Consider the following 19736-nt stretch of genomic DNA (forward strand, 5'->3'; position numbering starts at 1 on the left):
CCGACTTGACACCAACTCTCCTCTCCACATTTGACGGTTTTGTGAATAAACTTGCAAAACTAGTCCTCTCAGAGACTAGTGTGTGTCTGGCTATATGCAGTCTTTCATAGAAGTTTCAAAAATGATGATCCAGCATGTAGTCAGCACTCTGACCTTCACACCAGAGCTCCACAGCTGCTAGGCGTTGACTTCCTGTGTCATGATCTCAGGAAATAAATTTCCTTGACTTTATAAAAGCCAAAAAAAAAAAAATGATGATCTACAGGAGGCAGAGGCAGAGGCAGAGGCAGGTAGATCGGTGTGAGTTCGAGTCCACCCTGATCTACAAAGTTAGTCCCGGACAGCCAAGTCTACACAGAGAAACCCTGTCTTGGGAGGAAAAAAAAAAAAGATGATGTGCATGTAGTAGAAGAGCGACTACTAGGGACTGGGAAGGACGCCAGGGGGAGAGGAGTGTAGGTGTCACCTGACATAACAGATAGATAGATAGATGAAAACATCATGGTGAAACCACTAATTTGGTAGGCACAGTCAGATGGAGCACACCTGTAATCTCAACAGTTGCTAAGTACAGGCAGCCAGATCAGGAGTTCAAGGTCATTCTCAGCTGCAAAGCTAGATAAAGGCCCCTTGGCTACAAAGACACCTTGTATCAAGGAAAAAACAAAAACAAAAAACAACACTACTTTGTACAATTAATACCTGTTAATAAAAGCTGCATTGTAACAGAGCTAAAATAGTAGCTAAACCAGAGGTCATCTAACCCCAAAGACAGTAATGAAGTGCTCCAGAGTAAGATTCAGTAGCATATAAAAAGGATTATGTACCAAGAATAATGGAGTTTATCCCACTATTTAGCACACAAAATTCAATGCAGCACACTATGTTAATAAAGGACAAAACCCGCACATTATTATCACAATAAGGCAGAAATGGCATTTCCTACAACTTAAAGTTGTTCATGATAAATACCCTTTACAGACAGGGGATGAATAGGAAATTCTGTAAGCTCATGAAAGGTATCTATGAAAACCTATATGTATTAAATATGAACATACGTAATGATGCTAATGTTTTTCCAATAAGATTGGAAATGACAAGGTGTGTTTTTTCGCCGTTTTTATTTTTTATTTTTATTTTTTGGTTTTTTGAGACATGGTTTCTCTGTGTAGCCTTAGCTGTCCTGGACTCACTTTGTAGACCAGGCTGGCCTCGAACTTACAGTGATCCCCCTGCCTCTGCCTCCGGAGTACTGGGATTAAAGGCCTGTGCCACCAGCTGCCCAGCTATTTTTTTTTAATACTTAAAAGGCAATCACCAATTTCAAAGCTGCAGATAATACCTCTGGCCTGTGAGTCATGATGGCAGCATGATGTTTAGCTAGCTGCACATTCATGGATCGTCCCCACTTCCTATTTTTCCCAATCTCAGCCAATAAAGACTCCAACCGAACTCTATCCCGGAGAAAGCCGACTTGACACCAACTCTCCTCTCTACATTTGACGGTCTTGTGAATAAACTTGCAAAACTAGTCCTCTCAGAGACTTGGCTTGCTTACGATTCTGCAGTTGGTAGCAGCTTTCTTATTTATAAAATAATAATTATCTTAAATTCAACAAACTTTGGTAATTGGAAAAGATAATGATTTCGTAGCTCATAAATAACCATAAACTCAATCCCCGGTTGGAACCTCATGACTGCTTCCAGCAGATGGGCTGTCTGTGCGTAATTTCTAGGCAATTACAAGTCAGGGAACCACTGTGATAACAAAAAAGGTGTTGGTGGGCTTTACAACCTTTTCCGCTTTGATCATGTGTGTTTCTGAGATCTACTTGGCCTTCCCATAAATCCACATACATGAAAAAAGCACTTGCGACTTGGATATTGAAGCCGGGGAATGGTGAGACAGGTCTTTAATCCCAGCATTAGGGAGGCAAAGGCTGGTGGATCCCCTTGAGTCTAAGGCCGGCCTGGTCTACAGCGCAAAGTTCCAGGACAACCCAGCCCTTATCTGGAAAAACAACAACAACAAACCCTCAGAGATTGTTGTGATAGTCTGGTCTAAGTCAGTAATTTTGGAAGGAGCTTAAAAGATAAAAAAAACACCAGCTGGTTGCAATGGCTCATGCCAGTTTACACAGAGAAACTCTTGTCTTGAAAAAACAAAATCAAAGCCAAGTAGTGGTGGCGCACGCTTTTAATCCCAGCACTTGGGAGGCACAGGTAAGTGGATCACTGGGAGTTCGAGGCCAGTCTACAAAGTGCGTCCAGGACAGCCAAGGCTACACAAAGAAGCCCTATCTCGAAAAACAAAAACTGTGGTGCCGGGACTGGTAGCAAACTCCTTTAATCCCAGCACTCGGGAGGCAGAGGCAGACAAATCCCTTTGAGTGGGAGACCAACCTGGTCTACAAAGCAAGTCCAGGACAGCCAACGCTACAGAGACACTCTGTCTCAAAAAACCCAAATAAAATAATTAATTAACAATAAATAAATAAATGAATGTACCAAAAAGCAGGGTGCAGTGCTGCAAGCCTGTAATCCCAGCACTTGGGGAGGCCAGCCTGGTTTACAAAGCAAGTCCAGGAAAGCCAAGGCTACACACAGAAACCCTGCACCTCCCCCAAAAGATGGCTCTAAGACAATGAAGTGTAAAACTGCAATACACTAAGGCTGAATGTCTTCACCCTCATCTCCATCAGCACTCTGCTCCTCCTACTTCAGGAACAGAGTAAGAGTTGGGGCTTAACAGGAATATTTTAATATAGGCTAAAGCACAAGCAGCCCAGTGGTGATGGGTGTGTGTGTGTGTGTGTGTGTGTGTGTGTGTGTGTGTGTGCGTGCACACCTCTAGTCCCAGTGCTCGAGGGGCAGAGGAAACACATAAAACAGAGAGAGAACCCTGTCTCGAAAAATCAAAAAACAAAACAAAACAACAACAAAACAACAGAGAGAGATAGAGAGAGAGAGCGCTTAGTGTGGCTGCTTTTAATCCCAACAGAGGTACAGAGCTCTACAAGTTCAAGATGAACCTGATCTACATATTAAGTTCCACCCAAGCCAGGACCACATAGAGAGACTCTGTCTCAAACGAGGTCGTGTGCTGGGGGAAAGCAAGATACATCCAAGAGCATGCATGGGTGTAGGCTTCTCAAGGAGTGGGTAACACAAATCCATAGCTATGGGCCCCGTAAGGGGGAGTTACAGGTGATTTGCATTGCTCATGTCTCTCATCTTGATGGCTCTCAGTTGTATCGTCTCAACAGATCACCAATACTTCCTCCCTACTTTTGATAAGCAGGGTGGGTGAGGTAGCTCTGAGAATGCCTTGGAGGGTAAGGGAAAACCAGAAGCTGCTAAAGTTGCAGGAGAGATTGTGTATCTTTCCCTGTAAACCAGGTTTCTTTCCTTCCTTCCTTCCTTCCTTCATTTTTTTTCCCCCCTGAGGCAGGGTTCCTCTGTGTATCCTTGGCTGTCCTGGAATCACTTTGTAGACCAGGCTGGCCTCGAACTCACAGCGATCCGCCTGCCTCTGCCTCCTGTGTGCTGGGATTAAAGGTGTGTGCTACCACGCCCAGCTCTGTTTACTTTTTTAAAAATTTTATGTGCATTATTGTGAAGGTGTCAGATCCCTTGGAACTGGAGTTACAGACAGTTGTGAGCTGCCAGGTGGGTGCTGGGAATTGAAACCTGGGTCATTTGGAAGAGCAGACAGTGAGTGCTCTTAACTCTCAACCATCTCTCCAGCCAGTAAACCAGGTTTTTAATGGGATTTCTGGGAAATTTCTGGTTTACAGCTGGGAAGAGAGAAAGGCCTTAAGCAGTAGTTACTTGTGTTGGAGGTGGGAAGAGGAGGAAATCTCTCCACTCCCCTTTTCACATCCCCCCAAAATTTCCTCTTTTTTGTTTGTTTGTTTGTTTTTCAAGACAGGGTTTCTCTCTGTGTAGCCTTGGCTGTCTTGGACTCACTTTGTAGACCAGGCTGGCCTTGAATTCACAGAGATCCACCTATCTCTGCCCTGCAAGTGCTGGGATTAAAGGCGTGTGCCACCACCGCCCAAATTTTCCTGTCTTTATAGCCTGCTTCATCGTCCCTTGGTTCTAAATTCACCCTTTCATATACCTGGCCTTGGAGCTAGGGCCAGCAAACTACGGTACTCCCGAGGCAGCAGCATTTGTTGACCAGGCTGCCTTTTTGGTAGCGTAAGCGGGCACATCAGGCTCGAGTAGGGGTGGGTCTGGGGCAGACATGCCAACTCAGCTAGAATAGCCTTCAGTAAAAATGGCTGGGTGGTGTCCAAACCTGAACAGGGAACCCCAGTGCACTACAGAAGATCTATACACTCAGACACAAAAAATGGAAACTTAAAAACATTGATGTGTTGTTTTAGTTTTAGAGTGTTTGCCTGGGCACCACGTGTGTGCATGTGCCTGGCGCCCGTATAGGTCAGAAGAGAGCATCAAATCCGAAGTGCAGCTCCGGTGGTTGTGAACTGCCATGTGGGTGCTGAGAACCGAACCCGAGTTCTCTGGACGAGCAGCCCATGTTCCGTCCTTGCTGAGCCCATTTCTCCTGCCCCAAACATTGTAGTTTTCATATTTTGTTTTGTGCTGGAACTGAAGGCATGTTGCCACCACAGGCTGGCCGTGGTTTTCACACTTTTATTATAGTGTTGAGTTTTTGAGGTTTGTAACTAGTTTCGGCGATTGTCCAGCATTTACTCTTTGGTGACAAGGTCGTGAACCGATGACAAACAAAATGAACATTATGCTCACAACCCTCGTCCTGGTTGGATACCCTTGGGTGGCCCAATACAATTCTATGTGGTCCAAAGAAGCAAAACCGTCTGACACCCCTGGTAGACACCCCTAAACGCCCAAAGCCCCATAGACTCCAGCCGGGGACCAGCGATATCAGGACCCGCCCTTGCTCGCCTTCCAGATGCAGTGCCGCACTAGCGCCCCTACTGGCCAGCCCGTGGTCGCACCACCTCCATTATCGGGGAGCGCCACCATCTCCAGACCCTTCTAACAGGCTTGGGGCCTTTCTCGCTGGTACGTTAGGCGACGCCCCAGGGCAGACGGCACCTCTAGCACCAGGGGGCGCGCGGCTGCTCCAGGGGCCCTTCTGGGCCTGCGGTGGCAGCTCGACTGCTCCAAGGCGGGCCAGGTGAACCCCTGCGTTTCCCCGCAACGTGCGGGGACCGCTGGAGCTACCAGCATGGAGGTGCCGGTGGGCACCGGGCCTCGGCAACCTGGCGGAGGACTAGATGCGACTAGATCCACGTCCTCCGGCCGCGTAGAGCGGGCCTCGGCGGTACCGTGGGCGCGCTTCTCTGCCTGGCTGGAGTGCGTGTGCGTGGTCACCTTCGATCTGGAGCTGGGCCAGGCGCTAGAGGTGAGCGGCTGGGCTGGCCGACCCGGCAGAAGCGTTTCAGTGTGTCCTTCCTTCTGCGGCCTGAGCCTCTCCCAACGCCCCTCCTCTCCGGACGTCCCTCCTCTCCCGATGCCCCTCCCCACCCCCCACGCTCCTCCCTTCCCTCGCTTGGCACCCCTGCTGCTCCTTTCCTCCAATTCCCCAACGCGCGGTTTCTCTACCCGGGACGCCCACCCTCCAGGAAGCAGGCCTCATGGCTTCCACGCCTGTAGCCTTTCCTGCTTGGTCTAGGGTCCTCTTAGGAGTCTCACTGAATGCTTTGTACCCTCAGGCTGACCTTTCCCCTACTTCCTTCGACTAGTGAGTGACTAGCTTAGCGACCTCCTCTTTCCCACCGCCTGTCACCTCTCCAAAGAGGAGCCTCTTCCTCAGAGCGCCAGGAGCGCTTCCCAGGCAGGCAGAGGAAGGTCTCTAAAGGCCTAACTGCCTATCCATCAATGTATCCTACGCAGCATCTAACGTGGCCCTTTCCCCCAAAGAGGCAGAAATACCGCCTGCTCTTTGGTTGCTCAAGCTTGAGCCCTTAGGATCAGTCTCCCCGAAACCCCCAGGTCTCACATGGGGTCTGCTGCAGTCTCCAGTGTCACCCATAGTTGCCTTCTCTGCTGAAAATCCTGTGGCATTCTTCTTAGAATTAGAATCAGATGCAGACCCCGGGAAGCCCTGCTTGGCCCCTCTTGTCTTGAGCACTTCTCAACCTTTGGCATCTGGTCACCAGCTGTGCGCGGTTGGGCAGGGCCTCAGGCTTTTGATGTGGTCTGTCTTCCTGTGGTTTGAAGGCCTCTGTCCCACGCATCCACCTACACATAAAGGCATCTTCTCTTCTACTAGATAAAATGAAAATATCAGACAGGCATAGTGGTGCATGCAAACCCCAGTGTTCAGGAGACTGAGGTAGGATCATGGGTTTGAGGCCAATATGGGTTACATAGCGAGTCCCAGAGGAACCCGAGCTAGAGTGAGACCTTGTCTAAAGAAAGAAAAGGGGAAGCCAGGTGGTGGCGGCGGTGCACACCTTTAATCCCAGCAACTTGAGAGCAGAGGCAAGTGGGTCGCTCTGAGTTTGAGGCCAGACCGGCCTGGTCTACAAAGTGAGGCCAGGACAGCCAAGGCTACACAGAGAAACTCTGTCTTGAAAAACCAAAAAAAAAAAAAAAGGGGGGGGGGGAAGGGGTTGGGGGGGGAAGAACAAGAAAAAAAGATGGCATTATACTGGGTGTGGTGGCACACACCTTTAGTCCCAGTGCTCGGGGAGGCAGAGGCAGGCAGATGGTTGTGAGTTCAAGGCCTGGTCTACAAAGCAAGTCCAGGACAGCCAAGGCTAATATAGAGAGACCCTGTCTCAAAAAAAAAAAAAGAAAGAAAGAAAGAAAGAAAGAAAGATGGTCATTGACTATGGAGGCAGAAGCAGGCTGATCTCTGTGAGTTCAAGGCCAGCCTGGTCAACATATTGAGTTCCATGCAAGCCAAGCCTATATACTGAGACTTTTCTTTTCAAAAGAAAAAAAAAAAAAGGAAACAAAACCAAACCACAAAACCACCAGAAAGAGCCAGGCCTGATGGCACAGGCCTTTTAATCCCAGCACTCAGGAGGCAGAGACAGGCAGATTGCTATGAGTTCGAGACCAACCTGGTCTACAAAGTGAGTTTCTCTACACAGAGAAGCCATGTCTCAAAAATCCCAAAACAAATAAAAAAGCTCCCTCCCCTCCCCCATACACACCAGAAAGATAAAGAAAAGAGAAAGGAGAAAATGTTACAGGCTCAGTGAGGCCTTTGGCAGAGCCAGTCAAGATAATGTCTGTTCTGAAAGACACAAAGCTGGCCACCACAGAAGGTGGTGCGGTTATCTCAGAGGCAGATCCGCACTGTCAGAGGCACTGATGAGAGCTGAGAGGTTATGAGTGAACTGAGGTAAGGCTGAAGTGACCCTTGAGACAGTTGGTGCAGCATACCCCTTATTTATTTATTTATTTATTTTGGTTTTGGTTTTGGTTTTTCAAGACAGGGTTTGTCTGTGTTAGCCTTAGCTGTCCTGGACTTGCTTTGGAGACCAGGCTGGCCTTGAACTCACAGTGATCCGTCTGCCTCCAGAGTGCTGGGATTAAAGGCGGGCACCACCATACCCGTTTTTCAGCATACCTTTTTGTGGGTGGGGAATGCTAAGGCCCAGCTAATCTCTGAGAGACTAGAGATTTAAAGTATTAATTCATTCTTCCTTCCTTTTTTTTCTGGTTTTTTGAGACAGGGTTTCTCTGTTACACAGAGCCCTAACTGTCCTGGACTCTCTTTGTAGACCAGGCTGGCCATGAACTCAGAGATGCACCTGCCTCTGCTTCCTGAATGCTGGAATTAAAGGCGTGCGCCACCACCGCCCGGCTGACTAAAGTCTGACAGTAGATAAGTAACTCAGGAGCGAGTCTGTGCGGTGAGTCATGCATGTGACCCTCATCATGTTTGCCTTTTGTCTTTCCTCCTCACCCTTTGACATCTCAGGGAAGTGCAGAGTCCTGCAGACTTCCGCAGAGCTTTTGCCTTGCATCCTTGCATTCACAGCTCAGCCTGACTGAGTCATGTGAAGCCAAGGATTGATTGTGGCATGGGACACATGGAAGAAAGACACAGGCCATGGCCCGGAGATTCATCCAGGCTCAGCTGAGTAAGGATGATAAGGACGCAGCAGTGAGACTGAAGAAATTTGTTGCAGGTGACCCCCTCCCTCAAAAGGCCAATAGAATTGAAGGCAAAAAGTGGTCCACGACTCTCAGTCAAGTTCTGAGCAGCCATTACCAGACAGGTCCTGCTGTGTCTTAACTCAGCTCACGGTTCATAAAAGCTTAAGGGAATGTAGGCTCTTGCCCTGCAGGAGTTAGCTTTGCTAGAAACAGAGGGTAAGTAGTTTTGGACCTTTGTGCAAGGGACTTCAGCAACCTCGCAGGGCAGCCCTCTACAGATGGGGGCACCTGAGCCTTTGTGCAAGACAGGCTATCTAGCTTTAAAGTGAAGGGGAGAGGGTCTTGGTACATGCGGGGCAGCTGAAGAAAAGGCCTGGCTCTGCCATCTCAGTCCTTTTAAACTCAATGATCCAGCTCAACTCAGAGGCCTATGGGGTCTGTCCTCTGGCCAATAAGCCCATAGAAATCCTTTACTGTAGCGTCCATACCCTCCCAGGAGGCAGCTTTCACTGTCTCAGAACTCCTTTACAGTTTCTGGTGTTGATGGTGGTTTTGGATTTTTTTTTTCCCCTTTTTTTGAGACAGGGTCTCTGTATAACCCTGGCTGTCCTGGAACTTGCTCTGTAAGCCAGGCTGGTATAGAACTCCCAGAGATCCACCTGCCTTTGCCTCCCAAGTGCTGAGATTAAAGGCATGAGACACACTGCCTGGGAATTTTTCTTTCTTTCTTTCTTCCTTCCTTTCTTTCTTTTTTTTCCAAGACAGGGTTTCTCTATGTTATCTTGGCTGTCCTGGACTCTCTTTGGAGACCAGGCTGGCCTTGAACTCACAGCGATCCGATCCACCTGCCTCTTGCCTCCAAGTGCTGGGATTAAAGGCGTGCGCCACCATGCCCGGCCCCCGTGCACCCCCCTCCACCCCCCCAGGCATGGTCTCACTTTGTAGCCCTGGCTGTCCTGAAACTCACTATATAGATTAAGCTGCGCTTGAACTCAGAGATTCACCTGCCTCTGCCTCCCAAGTGCTGGGATTAAAGGTGTGTGCCACCACGCCTGGCCTCTTTTCTTTTTGTTGTTGTTTTTTTGTTTTGTTTTTCCAAGACAAGGTTTCTCTGTGTAGCCCTGGCTGTGCTGGAACTCTCTCTGTAGACCAGGCTAGCCCTGAACTTAGAGATGCTCCTGCCTCTGCCTTCCAAGTGCTTGTTTTTTAGAACGTGTGTATCAGGCTAGTCATGGCGGCCCATACCTTTAGTCCCAGCACTCAGGAGGCAGAGACCGTTGCTGGTGAGATAGAGGAGGATGACAAGGAGGCAGTGAGACCGGGAACCTCCAGTTCTAGGGATGCTCATCGTCTTTTTCCGACCTCCACAGGTTCCTGTGTGCACATGAACCCGTGGGCTCACATATGTACACATAATTTGTGTTTGTTTGAGACAGGGTCTTACTCTGTAGCCTGGCTGTCCTAAAACTCACTATGTAGACCAGGCTGTCCTAAACCTCACTATGTAGACCAGGCTGGCTTTGCCTTCGCTTATATTAGATTTTTTGGGGGGAGGGGTCACCTGAAACAGCCCCTTCTTCAGTCTCACTGCCTCTGCCTCTAAGGACTAGGATTGAAGGCGTGCACCACCACACCAGCTCTCAGCTTGGTTTCTTTTGTTTTGTTTTGTTTTTTTGTTTTTTGAGACAGGGTCTCTCTGTGTAGCCTTGGCTGTCCTGGACTCTCTTTGTAGACCAGGGTGGCCTCGAACTCACAAACATCCACCTGCCTCTACCTCCTGAGTGCTGGGATTAAAGGCGTGTACCACCATGCCCGTCCTCAGCTTGGTTTCTTATGTCTCCAAGGACCACCCATCAAAGGGTGGCAGCATCCACGGCAGGCTGGGCCTTCCCACATCATTCACTAATTAAGAAAATGCACTGTAGACTTGCTTACCAACTAGTCTTTTTTTTTTTTAAGATTTATTTTATTTATTACATATACAGTGTTCTATCTGCATGTATACCTGCACAGATCTCATTATAGATGGTTGTGAGCCATCATGTGGTTGCTGGGAATTGAACTCAGGACCTCTGGGAGAGCAGACAGTGCTCTTAGCTGCTGAGTCATCTCTCTAGCTTCCAGCCAGTCTTATGAAAGCATTTTGTCAACCAGAGTCACTCCTCCCAAATGACTCTAGCTAGCTAGTATGAAGTTGATGGGAAACTAGCAGGCAAACGTAGCATACACTAGGACTGAAGGTCATGGAGCAGAGTCAAGGAAAAGGAGGGCCTGATGTAAGATAGCATACAAGGAAGGAGAAGGTCATTCCAAGGTCAGGTGATGGGCCCCCCCAGCCAACACTGAACTGTCTTGGTGTCACCTCACACAGAGGTGACACTGGCAGGATCACCAAATGCTCTGTCTCTCCCTGCAGCTAGTCTACCCAAGTGACTTCCGGCTCACAGACAAGGAGGTAGGTTCTGGATTTCTTGGGATTGGATGTCCCCAGGATTGAGCCAGCCCTCACTGGGCTCTCTTTGTTTCAGAAAAGCAGCATCTGCTACCTGTCCTTTCCAGACTCCCACTCAGGTAGGTGGCCCCACCCTCCCTGAACTGGACATTGGCTTTGGGGCTGAAAAGTATTAAACAACAAACGGGACCATGGAGCCCTGGCCAGCGGTGTACAGGATACTATGAGGTTGAGGCTTTGCCAGAGCCCCAGAAGCAGCAGGGTACCAGGTTCTCAAAAACCCATGTAAAGCCACATATCTGGGCAGCCTGGTCGCCTTCATCACAGCAGCTACCAGGTGAGCACTGTGTAGTGTCCCAGGCAGCTTGAGCCAGGCTCCCACAGGGAAACTGAGGATGGTTCTCTGTGTTGAATTCACTCCAAGAGCCTCATGTGGCGTGTAGGATCAGGATAGGAGCCTTGTTGGGAAACACAGCAGCTTTCCCCCTGAATGGGCATTGGTGCCAGCAAAGGCCAGCCCAACCGCACCCTTTGTACCATGCTCCTCACCCCTTACAGTGGAAGGAGAGTCTCCTGTCTGTGACATGTGTGGTGGGACTGCCTCTTTTCAGGATGCCTTGGAGACACTCAGTTCAGTTTCCGTATGCGTCAGTGTGGAGGACAGAGGAGCCTCTGGCATGTTGATGACAGGCCTTACAACAGCAAGGCCCCCTTGGCACTGCAGGTGACTAGTGGGAAATCTCTCTGGGTTGTGTCTTCTTTCCCTTTGCTGGGGGCTCCTAGATGTGAACATCCCTTTAAGGCCCTTGGGCTTTTTGTGGTAGAAGTGCTAGCCAGGCCCATCCTGTGAGGTCAGTGACTTTTTTAAGCTCTGATGATCCTGTATTGGGGATCTTCACCTAACCCAGCTTTTATGGGGTTCACCAGGATCACTAAAGTTGATTTTGTGCCTCATGTCTCCTTTGCCGGGCACCTATGCGGTTAAATAAGCTGTGGCTTAATACGCAGAAGTCTGCAGGGCCTTTCAGGAGCCTCGGGGAACTCTCATATTTACTAAGTCCTTTCTATATATCAGCACATGTCCCCTTGACTGGTTTAGCCCACTTTTTGAACTAGGGGATCCTAGGTCCCACTGCGGTAGGCAGAGGGCAGGTCCTAGTCTCAGGGACAAGTATCTCCAAGATCTGGATTCTTAGGTTCCCCTTACCCCGTCTTTTTAAAAGACAGGGTCTCTTACATAACCCTGGTTGTCCTGGAACTCACTATGTAGACCAGGCTAACGTTGAACTCAAAGAGAGATCCACCTTTGCCTCCCAACCTTAGCTCTGAGTGCGGGGATTAGAAGAGGCGTGTGCCACCATGCCTGGCTATAGGTTTCCTCCTCCTTTACGGCTTCTGTTTATGTCACCCTGGATCTAGCCGATGCCCCAGGTATGGCATGGCTAACGCTGCACTCTTTACAGAGGGAGCCAGCGCACTACCTGGGCTATGTGTACTTCAGGCAGGTGAAGGACAGCTCTATGAAGAGAGGCTACTTCCAGAAGGTAAGCTGCCTGCCACTGTGAGATAGCATTGTGCAGAGGAAGCGAATGGTGGACTGCTAGCGTAGCCCACCTGGCTAGCAGGACCGAGGAGGAGCCACCACTGCGCCCAGTACTTCCCGAAGTCCCTTCCGTGTCTAGTATGGCACTTTCTGTCCTTGGGCCCAGAATATCCCAGCTCCTCAAGCCTTGCTGGTCTCATTGCACAGCCCAGGGTAAGGAAGTAGCCAGCTCACAGTTCCCTCTGCAGGCCCTGGGTTCAGTCCCAACCCTGCTGCCATCTCTGGTTATCTACCCTATGGCACAGACACCAGGCTTTGTGTTGTCCGTTCCTGAAACACAGTTAGGCTACTCTGTGGCAGCTGTCTGATAGGGTGGCGGGGACGTGCTGCCCTGGCCAGCTCTGAGTAAGCGTGGCTTCGGGGTTGCCATGGGCTCCTGAAATTATAGGAGTGATGTCTGTAGCCGAATGCCCTCTGATCGGCCCTGCATCATCACAGTCTTTAGTGCTGGTGTCCCGCCTGCCATTTGTCCGGCTGTTTCAGTCACTCCTAACCCTGATCGCCCCTGAGTACTTTGAGAAGCTGGCACCCTGTCTGGAAGCAGGTGAGTGGCCGTCAGACGTGGCCAACTGGCTCGTCTCAGCCTTTTGGGAGGGCTCCTGACATCAGCCACCTGTGTCCACAGTTTGTAATGAGATTGACCAATGGCCAGCCCCCGTGCCCGGGCAGACCCTGAACCTACCTATCATGGGAGTTGTCTTTCAGGTGAGGGCCAACTGAAGAGTAAGCAATGTTGGTGTTGGTGGGGGGCGGGGGGCGGAAACACTCTACCCTACTTCCCGGCAACTGCTTCCTCTCTCCCCAGGTGCACATCCCATCCAGGGTGGACAAGCTGGATTCCAACCCCCCAAAGCGGTGTGACCAAGAGGTGGGACCTAGAGCCGAGGGAGCTGGGCCTTAGCCTGAGGTCTGTTCCTGGGCTGGATGGTTAGCTCCTCTGTCTCCTCACCAGCCTATTTTGTGGGTGCCCAAGCCCAGGCAAAGCCATGGTGGTAGCCAGAGGGGTTTCATTAAGGAGCCTGTGCTGGGGTGGGGGGAAGGGAACGGCAGGGGGCAGGGGCTGCACCTTGGTCTGATTTCCCTTCCCTTCCCTTCTCAGAACCTGCTGCCAGCCCCGGTCGTCCTCACTAGTGTCCATGAACTGGATCTGTTTAGGTGAGCCCGGTAGGGTACCACAGGCTCCTCTGAGGGAGCCTACACACAGTCAGACACCCATGTGTGTATGTCATAGAGGGCACATCTTAACGAAGAGAGGCTGCTCGTCTGAGTGACCCTTGAGACACTTGCAAGGAAGAAGAAACCTGTGCCCAAGTATCTGACTTAAAGGAAATGGATACAGTGGGCAAGGAAGGGTCTAAGCCCAGGGAGGATGTCGGGGAAATGTTTGCTTTCTGAGGCTGCCCCTTTGTGCCTTTCTAGGTGTCTTCAAGGGAGCCTGGACTCTGAGATTATGTTGTTCATTCTGGGCCCAACAGTAGGCGGGGATTTAGTCTGGAGGCATAAGAGGTAATGGGAATAGCAGAACCCTAGATTAGCAGTCCCTCCTGGGGCCTTGGATCTCCAGCAGGATTCCCAGCCCCTCACAGGCAGGATCCAGGTCAGGCCTCCCAGGCCAGCATTAGCTCAGGTGGTCTATCAAAACATGGGTGACTCTGAGGACCTGTGACACCACTTAGTCTTGGTGTCTCTTTACTCCTTACTGCTGTCTTTGGGAAGGGTAGTGTCTTATGCTCGCCACAGCACCTTTGTAACAAAGCTGTCCGACTGCCCCAACTGCTCTGTCCTGCACCAGGTGCTTCCGGCCAGTGCTGACCCACGTGCAGACCCTGTGGGAGCTCATGCTCCTTGGGGAGCCCCTAGTGGTCCTGGCACCCTCTCCTGACGTGTCTTCAGAGCTGGTGCTAGCCCTGACCAGGTACAGACTTTACCCACTAGACTGTCATGGCTGTGCCTGGTTACCCCAGCCTTACACATTCCTTGCTGCCCTTCCCCCCACACCCTCCCCCACATACAGCTGCCTACAGCCCCTGAAGTTCTGCTGCGACTTCCGCCCCTACTTCACCATTCACGACAGCGAATTCAAGGAGCTAACAACACGAACACAGGCTCCGTAAGTACATGTCCTCCCTTCCCGCTCTCACACACCACCTCCCCTAGGCCTCTCTCTGCCTCTTCTCTCTTCTCTTCTCTCTCTCTCTCTCTCTAGACCAAACGTGGTCCTGGGAGTCACAAACCCTTTCTTTATCAAAACACTCCAGCACTGGCCCCACATCCTCCGAATCGGGGAGCCCAAGATGTCAGGTAAGAAATCCAGGGCCACACCTGCTTGGGACCTAAGTGGCTTCTGTACCGAACGCCTCAGAGTCCACATTAAGCAGAGCCGTGGGTGCTGAGCCTTCCCTACTGGGTGTATTTCACAGGGGACCTTCCTAAGCAGGTCAAGCTTAAAAAACCCTCTCGGCTGAAGACCCTTGACACCAAGCCAGGTCTGTCTCCCCTTCTTGGGCTGCAGCCCCATCTACTCTGGTAAGGCCTGTCCTGCACCTGGTAGATCCCTCCAGTGGTGATAGCCAGGCCTTCTGTTTTTCTTTCTACTCAGGCCCCATGGTGGCAGGAGGGTGGGGGGTGGGGGACAGGACAATGTCTTCTTTAGCAAGGTCTCTTGAGTCTCGGGACAGATGGGGTGAGAGATGTGCAGGTTCTGTCAAGGGAATGGGGCTGTAGGCAGATCAGACAGCCGTCTTCATCGTCAGTAGAGCTGTGGGAGTGTGGAAGGGAGACTGAACGGACAGCCACAGCTCTGACCTCCTGTCAGGCCTCTACACCTCATACACTGCCCACCTCCACCGGGACAAAGCACTGCTTAAAGGACTGCTCAAGGTACAGGCCATAGGGTAGGGCCTGGCCGTGGGCACTTGGTGAGGTGTGAAGGATGCAGGGTACCAGTCAGTGCTGAGACCCGGTTCCCCTGCTTCCACTTGCAGGGCGTACAGAAGAAGCGGCCATGGGATGCGCTAAGTGCCCTGCTGAGGCGACACCTCCTGGAGCTCACGCAGAGTTTCATCATCCCTCTGGTGAGACAAGCAGGCGTGTGCCAGCAATGGGCATGAGGGAGAGTGAGTAAGGGGGTAGTGACAGCGGAGGCTATGACTACAATCACAGCCTGTCCCTTACCTTTCTTCAGGAGCACTACATGGCCAGCCTCATGCCACTGCAGAAGAGCATTACACCCTGGAAGGTAGAGTCCAGGAACTTCTGGGGAGGGTTGTCTTCTGTCCCCATTCCAAGAAGGGAAGGGTCTGAGGCAGTTGTCCACATAGAACAGAGAGGGCGGCCGTGAGATGCCACAGCCACCGGGGCACAAAGTTGACTCCGTGCCTGCCAAGCATCCCCCCTCCCCAGGGCAGAGAAATGAGGACTGCAAGGAAGGGCACGGGCAGAACTCCTAAAGGGTTGTCCAGGGATCTGCCCCAAGCAGGGTGAAGGTCTTCAGATATATCTTGGAGGTGGGTCCCATCCTTCTGAAAGGTAGGACCTACCTAATGTGCCTGTGCTCTTTAGCACCCAGCTCATACAACTTTGTCTCAGAGCCCCCCCCAGATCTGCCCCTTCCGCCAGGATGATTTCCTGCGAAGCCTGGAGCATGCTGGACCCCAGCTCACCTGCATCCTCAAGGGCGACTGGCTGGGCCTCTACAGGTGGGAATACATCTAGCACAGGCCGCTGTAGGCACATGTCCCCCCCACCCCCTCCCCCAGTATACACTAGGACAGCTCCTCAGCTGCCCCTTGCCATCCATCACAGGCGGTTTTTCAAGTCCCCCCATTTCGATGGCTGGTATCGGCAACGACACAAAGAAATGGCCCAGAAGCTGGAGGCTCTGCACCTGGAAGCTATTTGTGAGGCGGTGAGGGAAGGCAAAGGGAGGGGCTAAGCACAGGCCCGGGGTGAAGGGGAGGCTTGGTGAAAAGAGCCTGAAATGTCCCTAACAGAGCATCGAGGCCTGGATGAAGGACAAGTCGGAGGTGGAAGTGGTGGACCTAGTCCTGAAACTTAGGGAGAAGCTGGTGAGAAACCTTCTCATACTGCCCAGCGTCCACCCTGCCAGGCCAGCAGTGTGTCCACCCCCTTACGATCATTGTCCCTCTAGGTGCGGGCACAGGGCCACCAGCTCCCTGTGAAGGAGGTGACACTGCAGCGGGCTCAGCTGTACATCGATACAGTGATTGGCTCCCTGCCCAAGGACCTGCAAGCAGTCCTGTGCCCTCCCTAGGACAGGGCCCGCTTGTGTGGTCCTGGGGGCCTAAGTCTGCCAAGTTCCCTTCTCCTTGAGGGCCGGCCTCTGCCAAGCTGGAGCTTCCAGCCTTGGGCTCCTACCTCGGCTTCAGCCCCCTCCCAGAACCACCCTTGTCCCAGCAGTAAAACGACATTTGGAATGACAGTCTGGTGGTCCCTGACTATTGGGGGATTCTGTGCTGGCACTGCCTCCCTCCTTCCTGGGCCCCACCTGTCCTCCACAGCTGGAGGTGGGAGTGGGCTTAGTAACCCTCACTGATGTAGGTGCCTTCACCACCCGCCCCCCTCCTGGCTCCCATCTGCCCACACTCCAGGATGTCTTGTGTTGGGGGTCCTTTAGCCCAGCATGCTTCCCAGCCCAGGATGGAGGGAGGCAGCTGCCAAGGGCAGCCCCTCTCTACAGCTCATGCCATCTTCTGGGGGAGTGATGGGTACTTTGTCTAGGCAGCTACTGGAGAGGGCAGAAGCTCTTTGTCCTGTGAGGACCTAAGCCTTTTTCCTGCTGTGATTGGTCAGGGTGAGAGTGCGGGATGGGGTTGGGCCTGTCACTCCACTTGGGAAAGCAAGCTCAGGCTGTTCTTTGAGATCCTCATCACAGTCCCTGTTCCTTTTCTTGGAACAGCCCCCTGGACACCTGCTCCAAGCATTTCACCCAGGCTGCCAGAGAATATTCCAGCTTTCCCCCTTGTGTCTGTGCCTTGTCTTGAAGCCTGGGAGGCTTTGGGCTGTAACCTGATGCTGTGTTCGGGCACAGCCAATCTCTTAGCTAGAGGTGTCTCTTGGAGGTACTGTTCTGTGCTCTTCCTAGGAAAGGGCTAACATGTGGTCCCAGGGGCCTGAGTCTGCCACACTTCCCTCTCCAAGTCTCTATCCTGGCTTCAGCCCCTCCACCCCCAAACCACCTTTGTCTCAGCAGTAAAAAAAATGACATTTCGAACCACATCCTGGTCCCCAAATGTTGGAGGATGCTGTGCTGGCTCTGTCTCACCCCTTACTGGATTAGATACTGTTGTGTAGTGCCGCCTTCCTCTCCCCAATGAGTTACAATGTTATAACCCAACACAGTATCAGGGCCCTCGGGAAGGTGCAGACTGAAGTGTGGACCCAGAGCTGTAGTCAAACCAAGTTTCAGAAACCTATAGGTGGGTCTCCTGACCCCTTAGACTCCTCAGACAATGGACGGTGTGAGGCAGTAGCAGGGAAAGAACGCATTCCCAGAGAGTGGGTTAGATAGTGGGATGCTTTAAAGGTGTGCTAGCAAAGCAAATTGGTTTAGTGTTTCTCTGTGTAGCCTTGACTGTCCTGGACTTGCTTTGTAGACCAGGCTAGCCTCGAACTCACAGAGATCCAGAGCTAGGTCAGTTTAATGCAGAGTCCAAGGGTGTGACCAGTCAGAAAACTGAGCAGAAGCAGGTCAAGGTGGAGACCTTAACACACACACACACACACACACACACACACACACACACACACACACACACACACACACATGGAGGTGCCAGCCTCACCACCCAAAGCCTGTAAGGGATCTTTAGAAATATGGCACCTTCCACTGTGACAGCTGGAGCCCTCAGGCTGAGGGGCCAGCAGAGCGTTAGCCATTTGGAGTCTGCAAACTGTGCCTTTGGCGTGCCCAGCTTCCTATGCAGGTGTACAGTGGCCAGGTCTTAGTGGCCCCACCCTAAAAGCACATCTCAGATGTCACATCAATGTGTTTCTCATGTTTTCCCCTTGACTTTCTGAGGATTGTCACACAGTAGGCTTCATGGTGGCCCCCATGGACCTCAGCCACTGTCAGCCTAGAGCTATAACCAGCGTCTGTCTGGCAGTTGGTCATCCTCAGAGCACTGGAAACAGATTTAGGGGGAGGGGTGTGGACACAACAGTAGTGCCTAGGGCATAGACCCAATGCTGATACAGGGACGAGGAAAGTTCCAGTCCCCTTGGGGGGCTTCTGGCTGCTGGGCAGAGTATACATCCTGGGGCTTCCTACCAGCTACATCCTCTCCTACTCTCGCTCTCCCAGGGTGGGGTCAGCTGAGTTAGCAGAGCTTCTGGCCAGAGGAGCTCAAGGCCACCCCTTTCCATCCGTGCCAAGGGCATGGCCTAGAGGGAAAAGACAGATGGCTTCAAAGAAGTGCTCCCCTCCCCCAACCCAAAGAGCCCTCATGGAGGGGAAAAAAAAAAAAAAAAAGAGCCCTCATGGTTAAGATGCCTGGTTAGTGAAAAACTAATCCTGGAGGCTGTGGTCCCCAGGTCTCCCTTGTGTGGCAAGTTGGAGAAAGCTATGAGCAGCATTCAAGGGATCTAAGAGGGCTGGGTGGATGTCATGAGGCAGCCAGCCCCAGGGACAGACCGGAAGGAGTGGAGGACTCTCACCCTCCAGCCTCCTGCCTTCTATTTTGAGCCATACTGTTTGGAATACTAGCCTTCCCACAACTTTGGTATTAAAATATCTTTTTGTGATACAGTACTTGTTTTTTTTTTTTTAATATTTTTGATACAAAGTTTGCAACCCTGTTATTCACTAGCTATTTTGGAGTCCGTGTGTGTGTGTGTGTGTGTGTGTGTGTGTGTGTGTGTGTGTGTGTGTGTGTGTGTGTTGTTATTGTTGTTGAAATCTGGATATTTTGATATCGCTTGTGGGGGGAGGTGTTGAAATCACTGGATATTTTGAGGTCTCTTGTATGTGGGGGGGGGGCGGTTGCTAGTGGAGGGGAGGTGATTCACAAAGCCTGCCTGGCTTGTCGATGGAGCACGTCCAACTTGCTTAACCAGTGAAATTGGGGCTGGAGAGATGGCCCAGTGGTTAAGAGGCTGCTCTTCCAGAGGACCCGGGTTCAATTCCCAGCACCCACATGACAGCACACACAACTGTCTGTAGCTCCAATCTCTGACACCTGCACACAGATACATGCAGGCAAAACACCAATGCACATAAAATAAACATATTTAAAAAAGGAACCAGTGAAATTCTCAGATTTGTTAAGTCTTCAGGTTGGGGAAGGGGGTAAGACTTTAGAGTTGGTGCGGAGCCAGGCTCCGTGGTGCACACCTGTAATCCCAGGACTCAAGGAGGTAGAGGCAGGCTGATCTCTGAGTTCGAGGCCAGCCTGGTCTTCAAATCCAGTCCAGGACAGCCGAGGCTCCACAGAGAAACCCTGTCTTGAAAAACCAAAATAATAACGACTTGGGTTGGATCCCCGAAGTTTGGGAGAAGATTACCTAAGGAAATAAGAGGGAGTAGGCAGTTTTAAAGGAGGGCGAATCTGG

The 19736-nt window shown here is 51.3% G+C and overlaps 1 protein-coding gene across 3 annotated transcripts; it reads left to right on the top strand.

Annotated features, from left to right (window-relative positions):
- The first annotated feature begins 692 nt into the window (after window positions 1-692).
- DENND6B (DENN domain containing 6B) lies at window positions 693-16608 on the top strand. Of its 3 annotated transcripts, none has more exons than XR_014783462.1 (21): window positions 693-5398; window positions 10529-10567; window positions 10641-10683; window positions 11176-11288; window positions 12028-12108; window positions 12606-12711; window positions 12793-12872; window positions 12973-13035; window positions 13267-13322; window positions 13587-13673; window positions 13960-14082; window positions 14182-14277; window positions 14374-14468; window positions 14588-14653; window positions 14983-15047; window positions 15152-15241; window positions 15352-15405; window positions 15756-15865; window positions 15972-16066; window positions 16160-16234; window positions 16318-16370. XR_014783462.1 is itself a non-coding variant. In XM_084802930.1 (21 exons), exons 1-21 carry the CDS (start codon window positions 5222-5224, stop codon window positions 16438-16440), a joined length of 1845 nt encoding a protein of 614 aa, XP_084659056.1. In that variant the 5' UTR covers window positions 3511-5221; the 3' UTR covers window positions 16441-16608. The 3 variants fall into 3 exon arrangements, 2 of the variants coding, with proteins under 2 accessions (XP_084659056.1, XP_084659057.1); XM_084802930.1 differs by having other exon boundaries at window positions 3511-5398; window positions 15972-16074; window positions 16318-16608; XM_084802931.1 differs by lacking the exon at window positions 13587-13673 and having other exon boundaries at window positions 3528-5398; window positions 15972-16074; window positions 16318-16608.
- Window positions 16609-19736: the final 3128 nt, after the last annotated feature.

Source organism: Acomys minous (assembly GCF_964271855.1).
Source record: "Acomys minous genome assembly, chromosome: 12".
NCBI lineage: Eukaryota > Metazoa > Chordata > Mammalia > Rodentia > Muridae > Acomys > Acomys minous.

Excerpts from the sequence above, each read along its gene's own strand:
- DENND6B (XM_084802930.1), top strand. The coding sequence starts at position 5,222 with ATGGAGGTGCCGGTGGGCACCGGGCCTCGGCAACCTGGCGGAGGACTA. Across the intron at positions 11,289-12,027 it reads AGGCCCCCTTGGCACTGCAG|AGGGAGCCAGCGCACTACCT; the intron begins GTGACTAGTGGG and ends CACTCTTTACAG. Across the intron at positions 15,866-15,971 it reads GACTGGCTGGGCCTCTACAG|GCGGTTTTTCAAGTCCCCCC; the intron begins GTGGGAATACAT and ends CATCCATCACAG.